Source organism: Octodon degus, unplaced genomic scaffold (genome assembly GCF_000260255.1).
Source record: "Octodon degus isolate 3935 unplaced genomic scaffold, OctDeg1.0 scaffold00125, whole genome shotgun sequence".
Lineage (NCBI taxonomy): Eukaryota > Metazoa > Chordata > Mammalia > Rodentia > Octodontidae > Octodon > Octodon degus.
The window spans coordinates 9,147,740-9,160,856 of NW_004524701.1; the positions used below are offsets into that span (position 1 = coordinate 9,147,740).

Below are 13,117 nucleotides of genomic sequence, written 5' to 3' on the forward strand. Positions count from 1 at the left end.
ACATTTTCTCTAATACAACTGCCATTTGAGTCTTTCTTCCCAATTGAAACTTCCAGATCCTGGACTTTACCATCAAACTTTATATCAACATTCTGGTCTTCTGAGCTCTGAGCAGAATATTTCATCATGCTCTGCTTGTAGCACTTGAGGGCTGTTTCTATAGCCAGCATCTCCAGCCCTTTCCAAACACATGCAAACCACTTTGAAAGGCTTCTGAACTATATGGTGTGGTAGTGTCACAGCAATGACCTCAATCCTCTGACACCACAATCTATGTTACTTTCTTGTCACTGAGACAAAATACATGACACTGTGCCCCACCTCTTGTGATCAGACCCCACTTTTCAATAGCAACTAGAAGCCCCTCAGCATCCAATAAACTTTCAAAAGCTGTCTGTGAGCGCATGATGCTCCAGGCCATATAGATATAAGCCAAAAGATAAAACTGTTAGGGTTTATGTCTAGATGTTCCCCCAAATCCTCATGCAGTCATGGGGTGACTTCTGGAGTTTGTGATTGATTCTTGATCCAGTGCCAGGATTGCAGGTGTGAGTGCTACATTGTGGCCCTGGGGTGTGTAATCACATTACAATTTAAGGAGGAGAGAGAGGCTAGCTAGCTTTGCTCTTTGCTCTTTGCTGTTACCATGAATGGCTGCTCTGTGCCATGTACATACTGCCTTGGACTCAGCTGAGTATGGACTTAAACCTTCACTAACTGTGAGCTAAGTAAACGTTTCCTTCCTTCATTTTGCATGTTGTGTATTTCCCAGTGAGAGAAGAGTAACTGAGACAGAAGCCTTTATAGCATTTATATTCTACTTATCAGGGCACCATTTATTCTAAAGAATTTTAAGTCTATTTTTAGGTACATATTTAAAGTTATGTCTGCCTCCAATTATAGTTTCTGTGATTGTTACCACAGTAATGTGTGCTATTCATTGAGAAGGAATCTACCGATTACAACACAGTTTAAAATAGACTTTAAAATGTATTATTGTTGATGTTTACAATCTCATTTATTGGGACTATTGCTTTATTATTATTTTTCCCTCTACAGAAAGGCAGAAACTCTCCAGATGTCTTCCAGTAGTGACAAGGTTTATATCCCAATATTACAAAGAAACACCAGAGACCTTCCTGCAATGACTACAAGTGACCTGAAGACACGTAATGAAAGGACTGTGTTAAGTTTTCATAACCTCTCCTATCAAGTAAAAATGAAGAGTGGCTTTCTCCCTGGTCAAAAAACAGTTGAGAAAGAAATATTATCAAATATCAGGTGTGTGCATGAACTTTTTTATTTTCAGGTACCAGGGATTGAACTCTGGACCTTGCAGTTGTGGTGCTTATGCTACTGAGCTAACTCCCTGTGTGAACTTTTGAAAGGTCCACTTAATGACTTATAGTGAAATTCACAGATTTTTGCTACTGGAAACATTGTGTGCATGTGTTTGTATAAATATTTAGACAATACTTTCATTATTGTTGACTAAACTGGTTTCATTTCCAAGCATGGAATGAAATGATTGTTGTGCTTTGAGCGGAGTATGTTTAACTTTGAAAGGAACTGAAAAATTTTTAAAAATGGTATTTCTGTGTGCATTGACCTTGGTTTAAAAATCTGAATAATTAATTTATTATTTAGCTTTTTTCTGGGTAAGTCTTACATTTTGATGAGAAGCAATACTGATGTATAATTAGCAAATTATCTTGATCACTATCATGATCTTTTTGATTATGATAATGTAATTATAACCTTTGTACTTCAGTTTTTTGGTCTGTGTAATACACTTGCTGGTGATAGGGACAGTTACTAATGTGTGCCCTGTATGTGCTTTATGTTCTAGTAATGGTAATGTTACAATTATAGTATGAGGTACTTTGTTTTTAGAATAGACCTGTTTTAAATGAATTGCCTGTTTATAACCATTTATGGACTATAATAAACTCAATTATTTCTCTGTTATACAGGCAAATAGAAAATATTTGTAATGTCACTGTAGTTTAGCTTAAGTTACACAGTTGGAAGTCAAAATTGATGAGAATTTAGGATTCAAATATGTGCAGTTATTTGTGTTTAGAAGCATTTAGTAGTTATGATTTTTTTTAATCCAACGGTGAGTTCATCATTTAGAGCCTGATGTTGAATTGAGAGCTAGTTGTGGGAGGCAAATGAGCATTTGTATAGAACCTGCTCATTGGTATATGTTAGTTCAGAGATGTTATCCATTAGAGATGTTAATGTTTTTCTAAGTTCTAGAAAATTGAAACCATACTTTTTTATGTTATTGAGATGTATATTTGAGGTTGCTCAAAGATATGATTCCTAAAAAGTTGAAAAACTTTCTGAAATTAATAATCACAATTGTTTATCTCTTCATATTTTGAGCTAAAAGGGTGGAATGTAAATTGATGATTTGAGATGTGTCTCATCTCTTCAAAGTTCACATCATTTTTATGGCTTAGTAGTATACATTTTTATAAATGGATGTCATCTCCTTTTACTTGTATAATCAGTCAAATCTACAATTCTTTAATTTTTAAAGCAATTTATTTATTTGATACAGGGTTTCACTACACAGCTTGGACTGATAGTGATGCTCTTGTTTCAGCCTCCCGAGAACTGGGAATACAGGCTTGTCCCACCATATGCCTGGTTTCAGTAGCCAACATGGAGTGCCAGGGGCTGGCACAGGGTGCAGTACTGGGGATTGAACCTGAGAACTTTCACTTACCAGGCAGATGCTTATACTGCCAAGCTATCAACCCAATTCTCTACAAATGCTTTAACTTTTATAAGCAAGAAGGCAATGACAGTCAGGATTCACTTACTCCAATCTCTGGTTAGAGATCCATGAACAAGTCTATGTCTTTATGACTTCAGTGTGCCTGTTACCAGTAATTAGAGTCTCTGGGCTGTGGGAAGGGTTGTTCTCCTTAACTTACTTTTGGTTTATTTGATAATAACATCATGATTCAGAAAGGAAAACTGATGACAATCTTGATTTTCCCTTGCATTTTTGTTTTTTCTTTCCTTTTGCAAAAAAGATAAAACAGAATCTGATCATGTCAATTGAAAAGATTTTTTTCTTTTATGATATATCTTTTTCCAATATTTAGCTTGGTAGCATATCTAGAATTAGAGTCTTTTCTTTCCAGTGCTGAAAATCTCTTGAAAAAAAAAATATTCAGGGCACTGAGTAGATGGTTTAGTAGAATAAGCGCTTGCCAGGCACAAAGGCCTGAGTTCGATCCCCAGTTCTGCTGAAAAAAAAATTCATTCCAGAAGATGGGTGGATATCATATAATCATCAGGGAACTTCCCTATACTCTTTACAAGAATATTGATTTAATAATTTATTTATTTATTTTAATAATTTTATTGAGAAACAGAAATGAGACAATTTCAAAAGCGGTTAATAGGAGAATTTCAACAATTAATACATTGCATATTGTTCTCTTCTTAGTGGTTATAATTATTAGAAGGTACAGACATGATATCCTGTCCACAAACACTATTAGTACAAATCTTTCGACGCATTCAATTAAGAGAAAGTAACTGAATATCTATCCTAACTATTTTGTATATACAGATAAAAAATGGTCCTTTATTTGTGTGCCCTTTTTTGTTTAGTTTTGTCAGAGCTAGATATTCCATTGCCATTAAATATTGTAGGTGTGTGAATTCAGCAAAATATTCCAATATAGTACAGTAGTCCATAATAGTAGTGGGTTATTCGGAGGACTGGCACAGTCAGAAGTTGTTGACTTGAGCCTTTTACAGCTCAGCCTATTAATATGGCTTTACTTTTTATACCTTGTTTTTATAATTTTCTGCTGGATGGTTAAGACCAAGATAAAACAAGACCTATATAACAAGAAATATAACCTTTGTATCTGACAAGGTGAGTCAAATCCCCTCAGGATTTACCCTGAAACCTTGTACCGCAGTTTGTAGATCTTTGTCAGTGTCACCATGTGGATAACTCATGGCCATTGCTTGGCCAATTTGCTCTCTGTGAAAGCCCGAGAGAATGCTTTTTGTCCCTGTGACCCTCCTTAGGCACACTCTACATCATCAATCACTTTTCTCTGTGGCCCCATAATCTCCTTGATCAGTAAGTTTGGGACACAACTGAGTTATAAGATGTAACAGTACAATTCCCCTATGTCAGGAGTCCTCACTGATCCAGAAAGGCAATGGTCAAAATGTTGGCTGTCCTTGCAGCCCTTCTTTTTCTCTAATTTTTGGTCTTCACACTTAAGTTGTTAACCATCCAAAAGAGAAGCTTATTATTACTACCTTACAACATAATTGGTTGAGCTTAAACTCACTAGTTAAGTTTGATATCTAAATATCAAACATCTTAGACATAACATGGAACAGGTATTTTCCATCAAGTATGGATATATTAAACTTTTAAGTCCCTACAGAATATAGAGAAAAAGTATTTTAAAAAATAGAAATAAACAATTACATATTTTTACACAGAAATTTAGAAATCTAACCATATACAGCACTGTAGCAGGATAGTCCAATGAATTTTTTGTCTCTAGTTTTCATTAATTACCTTTTTTAAAATAAACATCTACTTGAGAGACAGTATGGCTGTAATTGGTATGATATGACAAAAGTACGTATTTAGAAGACCAGAATGACAGGCATTCCAAGCATGACCTTAGTATTATACATTGCTATCTTCTGTGCAGTTAGTTCACAGGTATCAGCATATATAGTCAGGGTGAGAATCTTTCCAATTAACTGCTAGTTGCATAAACCTCCTGAGGACTCTCAAGATCATTGCCTTAATCATCTTGTGCATATCAATGTATGGCTTTGCCCCTGTCATGTTTCCTAACTTTTCTCCTTGCCCTCTCTTCATTGTCTAATCCTTAAGTTCTTCCTTTCCTTTAAATTGTGTCATACCTTTCTATTTTTATTTCTTCTTTTGAGTTCTTACATTAAGGAGTCTATATGATATTTACAGATGGGAGTCTGGTTTATTTCACTTATGAATATATCTTCAAGTGACATCTACTTAAATATAAAGGCTTTGAGTTTATCATTCTTTATAGCTAAATAATACTCCATTGTATAAAAATGCCACATCTTTTACAACCATTCCTCAGGTGATAAGCAAATTGGTTATTACCAAAATTTGGCTATCACAAATTGTGCTGCTATAAACATAGCTGCAACTATATCACTATGATATGAGATGTTCAGTTCCTCTGGGAAAATTCCCAGTAGGGGGATAGCTGGTTTGAATGGGATTTCCAGTCCTAGTTTTTTAAGGAGTCTCCTCATTGATTTCCATAATGGTTGCACCAGTCTACATTTCCACCAGCAGTGGAGAAGGGTTCCTTTTTCCCCACAGCCTTTCCAACATTTGTAGTTGGTTGATTTCTTTACAATAGCTATTCTTTCTGGGGTGAGATAGTATCTGAGTATTGTTTTAATTTGCATTTCATGGATGGCTAGTGATGTGGAACATTTTTTCATATATTTATTCGCTTCTTTAATTTCATCCTCTTAAAAGTGTGTATTCATCTCGGATGCCACTTTCTGGATTGGGGCTTTAAAATAAGGTAGCTTAAAATTGAATGATAAGCATGGATATTATTCTGTTTACAGTGGGATCATGAAACCAGGCCTGAATGCCATTATGGGAACTGCAGGAGCAGGCAAATCTGTGTGAGTATAACATAAAATATCAGTAGGCCTTTTCTGTGCAGTTTGCTTGCTTTTACAAATAGGGGCTAGGGAGATGGCTCAGTAGAATAAGTGCTTACCTGGTAAGTGCAAGGGCCTGAGTTCAATCCCCTGTTATGAAAAAAAAAAAAAGAAGAAGAAGAAAAAGAAGAAAGAAAGAAAAAAAGAAATCACTTCTACATGTGCAAGTGTTGGTTAAGAATTTGCTGTACATGACCAAGCTGGTTCTAGGAGTTGTGGATAGCATGCAGCTGGTCAGATTTTGCTTTATGTGAAAGAATGAAAGTCGTAGATAAACTATATGAATAGAAGTTTATAAAGTTAGTGGTGTACAACAATGGGACATAGGGTGCTCTAAGGCAGAAAGAAAAGACAGGGGTAATATAAAAAGTAGAGTTGAATATAAAAAGCAGAAATTCTAAGTGAGGGCCTGAATCTGAGAAAAGAGAGTGCACTTCCTGGATTGAAGCCACCAAACATAGATAGCAAGAGGTCATTTGGGAGGTCTATGCTGATAAGTCAATGTCTTGCTTTTTTTTTTGCTTTTTTTTTTTTTTGATATCTTGCTTTTAAGGTGTGGGACTTTCTTGTAGCATATAAAGAAAAGAAAAGTGGCCATTCAACTATATATACCTATTACTACATAAATGTTTTTGTATTAAAATTATTGAACCAGTGAGATAGCCCAGGGATCTAAAGTGCCTGCTTAGGCAAGCTTATGCAGGTGCAGGGGACCACAATTTGATCCTCAGCACCACAAACTGCACCAGTTTCACCCTCAGGGTGGGTTGAGCCAGCAAAATAAATAAATAAATAAATAAATAAATAAATAAATAAATAATGTTTGATTTTAGATAAACTATAGAATACCATTACTAGTTCATTTTTCTTTTGCTTTTTAATCGTTTATTTGGTACTGGGTCTTGCTATATAGCTCGGACTCATAGTGATCCTCCTATCTCAGCCCTTTCAGTGTTGGGATTATAGGCATGTGCCACTATGCCTGATTTCAATGGCCACCATGGTGTGCTTGGGTCATAGGGCCAGCATGGCATGTGGTACTGGAGATTGAACCCAGGTCCTTATGCTTGCCAGTCAGGTACTTAGATTGCTGAGACATCTCTTCAGCTCCTACTAGTTCATATGCTAACTTGAGCAGATTTGAATTCACAGTAATGGGGACATGGCCCATGTTATAGGGAGAAAATCCTACATTTATTTCCTTTTTAGATTATTAGATGTCTTATCAGCAAGGAAAGATCCACATGGATTATCTGGAGATGTTTTGATAAATGGAGCACCTCATCCTGCTGATTTTAAATGTCATTCAAGTTATGTAGTACAAGTAAGTATCAGTGGGTTCACCCTATAAAATTCCTCTGTTTCTGTGTGGGCAAGTGCCTTGGCATGTAGTTTATTTAATGTGATTCTAGTGGATGGCGTGGCATGCTCTTCACATCAGCATTCCGTAATCCACCATTAGACTGAAGGTGACTTTAAGTGGAAAAACAGAGTACTTGGAATATGACCCTAATAGGGCAGGAGCATCAATTTTAGCTATAATTATTTCTAAAAGAGTCTGCTGTTGCCCTTTTGTACCTTCCCTAAAGGACCTTTGTCTTTTCCCTTAAAGATATCTTTGGCAAATTGTTGTACAAAGAAGCCTGGAAATGTCTAATTATAGTCATCATAATTTTTTGTGCTGTCTCAGAGTGTGCAGATGAAGGATGGCAATGACTTCACAGTACTGTAGCTGTCTGTATATAAGGGCATTGCTACCTGTAGAACTGAAAGTTCACAATTAGCTAGACCTTTTCATTGAGTATGGTAGTTTTACATTTTCATTACCTATACAGTCTAAATTATATATGCCTTAATGTTCTTGTTAAAGACTGTGTATCTTTTTTTTCATTTTTATATTAACTTTATTGAGAAGGAAATAGCAATGAGACAATTTCAAAACAGGTTAGTAGGACAGTTACAATAATTGAGACTATCTTATTCAAACACCATTTTGTCTTAAGGATCATGTCATGATGAGCACGTTGACAGTGAGAGAAAACTTACAGTTCTCGGCAGCTCTGCGACTTCCAATGACTGTGACAAATCTTGAAAAAGAAGAGAGGATTAACAAAGTCATTGAAGACCTGGATCTGAATAAAGTTGCAGATTCCAAAGTAATATGTAAATTCAACTGGAAAGAATCATAGTTGGACATGTTCAAGTTTCCTTGCTGTGACAAAATTCTGACAAAAATGATTTGAAGAGGAAGACTTATTTTCAGTCATTTTTGTTACTAAAAAATATTTTGTTTTAGGTTGGTGATCTGTCTGGAGCAGAGAAGAAAAGGACCAGTATTGCCATGGAACTAATCACTGACCCTTCTATCTTGTTCCTGGATGAGCCCACTAATGGTTTAGACTCTAGCACGGCACATGCTGTGCTTTTACTCCTGAAGAGGTAAATGCAGTGAGGATCTTGTTCTTTCATTTATTTACTACCTGAGTGTGTGTGTTTACCCAGTATCCCTGATGCAGACACTCAGCATGGAATAGCACAATTTGCTTTTTCCTTAGAGGGAAACAGTCAGCTAACACAGAAGTGCTATCAAGAAAAACAAAACAGGAGCACATGGAAGGATGACTGTGTTGGTTTTGGGGGGCTGCTCTAAGTAGAAGAAGGGCAAGAAAAGATCGCAAGCTTGGGATGTGTGGGCTGTGAGAAAGCAACAGAGACCAGGCAGTAACTGGCAGGAGAGATCTCTAGTTGGAAGAGACAATGGCCCAGGGCCAAGCAGATCTATTCTGTGGGACATTGAAGAGGTCAAAGGGACAGAATCCAGTGACTAAATGTAAGGGAGCTTGACTAGGGCACTGACCTAATAAAATGCCACAGACTAGCTTACTTAAATCATGAATGTTAGTGTTATTCCAGCTCTGGAGGCTGAAACTGTGAGAACAAAGTATCCTCAGGAATGTTTCTTCTGAGTCCTCTGTCATTGGCTTGTGGGTGGCCATCATCTCCCTCTGTGTTTGTGTGACATCTCTTTTTACATGGACTCAAGGCAGATTAGACTCACTCAGTTACCTCATGTTACCTGAATTACCTTTTGGCAAACTCTGTCTAAGTCTTGACTTAGTGGGTATCAGGACTTCAACACATGAGTTTTGGGAAGGACACAGTTCAGCACATCACATGTAAAATAGAATGTGAGTTAAATTCTTTGGTGTCAGATTACAGAAACCCTACAGACCACTGTGAGAAGGATGGTTTTTACTGTCCCTAAGGGATTTTGGAAATCTTTTCAGAGTTCTAGAGCAGAGGAAAGGAAGCTGTGGAGAGGTAGAAGGGTGATAAAGTTGGGCATTGGTGAGTGCAAGCACACTAGGAAGGATGGTGTTGAGATGTGACAGTGCCTTGACTAGGATGGTCAGGGTAAGGTGCTGAGGTGAGGGTGAATTTTAGATCTGTTCTGAAGACAGAGCCAGCAGAATTAGCTCAGGAATGGGACCTGTGGTGTCATGTTTGAGACAATGATTTCCAAAACTTGGTACCTGAATAAATGGAAGAATCACATAAAAGAAATGGCATTTCCTTTATTCCCCCTTTTTTGTTTAGCTTTGTCAGAAATGGGTATTCCGTTGCCATTCAAATATTGTAGGTGCATGAATTCAGCAAAGTAATCCAATATAGTCCAGTAGTCCATAATAGTAGTGGGTTATCGACATGACTGGCACTATGAGAAGTTGTTGACTTGAGCCTTTTACAGCTCAGCATATTAATATGGCTTTTCTTTTTATACCTCATTTTTATACTTTTCTGCTGGATGGTTAAGACCAAGATAAAACAAGACCTACATAAGAAAAAAATGTAACGTTTGTATCTGACAAGGTCAGTCAAATCCCCTCAGAAAAACTGAGAAGGATTTGTTTTTTTGGCTGGCACAGGCTGCCCTGGTAAGACATGTGGAGCTGGGATGGGACCACAGTATCCTGCACCTGACTGAGTTTGCATAAGCAGGAGCTTAAACAACTGAGCTAACCAGTGGGCCCCCAGCATTTCCTTTAACTAAGATATAAGTCTGTGGTAAGAACTTTTTATGGGAAAAAAAAGAACTTTTTATAGGAAAAAATTCTAAATTTGTGTATCTTCTTTAAAATTAATAAAAATAATATCTAACTGTCAAAATGCTTCAAGAATATATTGTACAAAGAAAATCCTATTCTCCTTATCAATTTCTCCAGTTACTACTTTTTCCTCTATCTGCTGCGTCTTCTTTTCTCTCTGATCCCACTTCATATTTTCTCCATGCCAATACTGCTGCATGTAGCTCCAAGTGGCAAGGGAAGTCCATTGTCCCACCCTCCCAGAGAGAAACTTAACTACTCTCAGGGTTTTATCACCATCCAGACCACAAGCTGCAGTCCAATATCACCAGCACTCTCACTACAGTGTTTCTGTGTCCTTTTCTCTGAATCCTCTCAGGAAGTTTGGTTGTTATTTTTGTCATCATCTTTTCAGATTTTCTTACTCTGAAACAGTTCTCCTGGTCTTGTCTTGTTTTTCAAGTTTTTGTAGTCTTAGAACATTTCATGAGTCACTGGCTGCATCTACCTTAGAGTTCATTCAGGCCATGAGACATTGCCACGTTCTTTTGCAACACAGAAGAGGCTGCTCCTATCACTGGTGGTGCATACCTTGATCATCTGATATTGTTGGTGTCCTCTGCTTTCTCTGCTTAGACATTTCTATTGTTTCACATTGGAATTGATTAATGCCTTATGAGTGAGATAATAGGCTATGTACTCAACATGATCTTCATCAAATTCCTCCCACAAGTGTTAGCATCAGCTAATAGTTCCTACCTTTGTAGTGAACATGTGATAATTGACATTCTACAGATAGAAGATATTTCTTAGCTTCCCTATTCATGTCCCATTTTGTGCAGTAGGCTGTTGTGTCATTTGTTACTCTTTGGATGACTGTATTCACCTTGCCTTGGCTAATGTTCAATGTGACTTTTGCATTCTTTTGACAAGGCTACTCTAGGAAAACTCTATTGTTCAGTGACATCTTCTGTGTGTCAGAGAAGATGCTTTTTGTTTGTTTCAAGATCCTGACTTCCCTACACTCACTTTTGGTAAACTAACTCATGTATGAGGCAGAGGAGGAAATGAATCCCAATCACTTTATGTATGCATGTTTTATCCACCCATCGGGACTGCAAGCTCTTCAGGGAACAGTCTGCCATCTCTTGCTGTAATGCTTTCCTCTATAGAGATTATGAAAGCTTTTCCCTGGAGTAAACCCAAGTTTTGCTTGCTTGTATTATCAGTGACATTCATTTGATACATGTAGCAATATGTATTCATTTTTAGTGGGAATAAAGTTATTATCAACTCTTTAAAAAAATCCTGACTTCCCAATTAATTGAGAGTGGGATGTTGGTTTCTGTTTGGCACTGTCCTCTTTCTTTAGGTATAGGACTGTGCTAAGATTATTACTCCAACACTTCCCAATGTTGTTACCAAGGGAGAACAAATGATTAAAACAGATATGATATTCTAGCTACAGTAGTAGAATGAGTAATTATGAAAACATCAAGCAAAATTTAGAAATTGGCAAACTTTGGTATTATTGCTTTTATACATAGGAGCAAAGTCTATAGTTTAAATAACAACAAATAATAAATTGGGAATTTCTCTGGTTAGGCCAGTTGTCAGGTTCCAGGTGCTACACTTTGTATATAAGAATGAAACAGGCACCTGGATTCCTCTGGCCAAGCTAAATTACCCAGAGTTCTGAGTACCTCCGCATCAGTTCCTATTTCTCTGCCCGATTCTGTACAAATTTTGGTACTATTTGTACTATTTTACTTTCCACCAACAGTGTAGAAGGCTTCCTCTTCCCCCTGCAAACTTGCTGCCACTTGTTATTTGACTTATTAATGATCATACATTTTTAGTAAGATGAAATCTTTAACTTATATATCTCTAATGACCAGAGATGTTGGGCATTTTCCATTTATTTATTGGTCATTTGTACTTCTATGAAATGGCTATTAATTTTGCTTTCTCATTTTTGATAGTATTTTATTTTGAGAGCCTAATTTTTTTATTGTTTTATGTACTGTAGATATGAATTCTCTGTCAAAGAAATTGCTGACAAAATTGTTTTCCTAGTCTGTATGCTTTTTTTTTTTTACCTTGTTGGTTGTTTCTTTTGTTGTGCTGAAGATTTTTAATTTAATATAAAACCATCTGTCGATTCTTAGAACTTTGTATTTCCTGCATATATGGGGTTCTGTTCAATGTTATTTTTAAATGTGACTTCAGATACTGAGCACAGATCTTGTTATCTCAATACTATTTAATTATTTTCTCGGTCAGGTACAGTAGTACTTCAGTTAATGAACTTAATTTATTCCTCAGTTTTAGTTACCGACCAAATTGGTGGTGAACCAGATCAAATTTCCCCATAAGGCTCAATGTTACCAGATGCAGAGTTTGCAAAGGAGGCACAGTTTTGCCAAATGCTTTTGTTCATCAAACCAAATTGTTTGCGAAAAGAAACATTCATGAACCGAAACATTATTGTGATTTCAATTCTTAATAGCCCAGTCTCTCAATCACTTTGGTCATTCCTTCTGTTCATTTGTGGAAAACTTTCTGTTTCATTTTTAAACTACCAGCCACTTGATTGATTCTACTTTACATCACTCTTTTGCTTCCCTTCATGCACATGCCTTTAGGAGCAAGTCTGTTGGTTATGAGAGAAAAATGGGAAGATGGATAAAATTTTAAACACCTTACATCTGAGGTATCTGTTCTATTGTGAGTGATGATCCCAAATTTGGAATTCAGGACATTCATAAAAACATATCCAGTATGTTATCTGTAGCTGCATTAACTGTGTTTATTAGAGTATGACAAAAATGTATAGAATACTGTCATGTTATTGTTTCTCACTGGATGTATGCTTTTTTGTCTTGCACTGTGTAGCAAACCAACCTTCTCTCCTCACACCACCAGAGCTCTAATCTATCCTTCTCAAGGACCTCTGGGCATACTTAACATCAGGGATTAATTAAAGTACCAAAGCTCACTCTTTCTTCCTTCCTTCCTTCCTTCCTTCCTTCCTTCCTTCCTTCCTTCCTTCCTTCCTTCCTTCCTTAGTACTGGGTACAAGGTGTCATCATGCAGCTCGGACTTATAGTGATCCTACTGCTTTCAGCTTCCCCAGTGCTGGGATTACAGGAGTGTGCCACTACACTTAGTCTTGGTGGCAAGCTCAGTGTGCCTTGTGGTGGGGCTGGCCTGTAGTACTGGAAACTGAACCCTGATCCTCAGGCTTGCCTAAGCAGGCACTTAGTACACTGAGCTATCTTTTTTTTTTTTTTTTT

General features: G+C 36.9%; 1 protein-coding gene across 1 annotated transcript in view; it reads left to right on the top strand.

Moving 5' to 3' along the window:
* The first annotated feature begins 1,062 nt into the window (after nt 1–1,062).
* Nucleotides 1,063–13,117, top strand: part of LOC101587879 (ATP-binding cassette sub-family G member 2-like) — a 65,537-nt gene continuing 53,482 nt past the window's right edge. Inside the window, exons 1-5 of the mRNA XM_004640650.2 lie at nt 1,063–1,281; nt 5,638–5,697; nt 6,946–7,060; nt 7,740–7,892; nt 8,033–8,175. Of these exons, the coding sequence (XP_004640707.1) occupies nt 1,079–1,281; nt 5,638–5,697; nt 6,946–7,060; nt 7,740–7,892; nt 8,033–8,175 (674 nt within the window). The 5' untranslated portion in view covers nt 1,063–1,078. The remainder of the gene's footprint in view (nt 1,282–5,637; nt 5,698–6,945; nt 7,061–7,739; nt 7,893–8,032; nt 8,176–13,117) is intronic.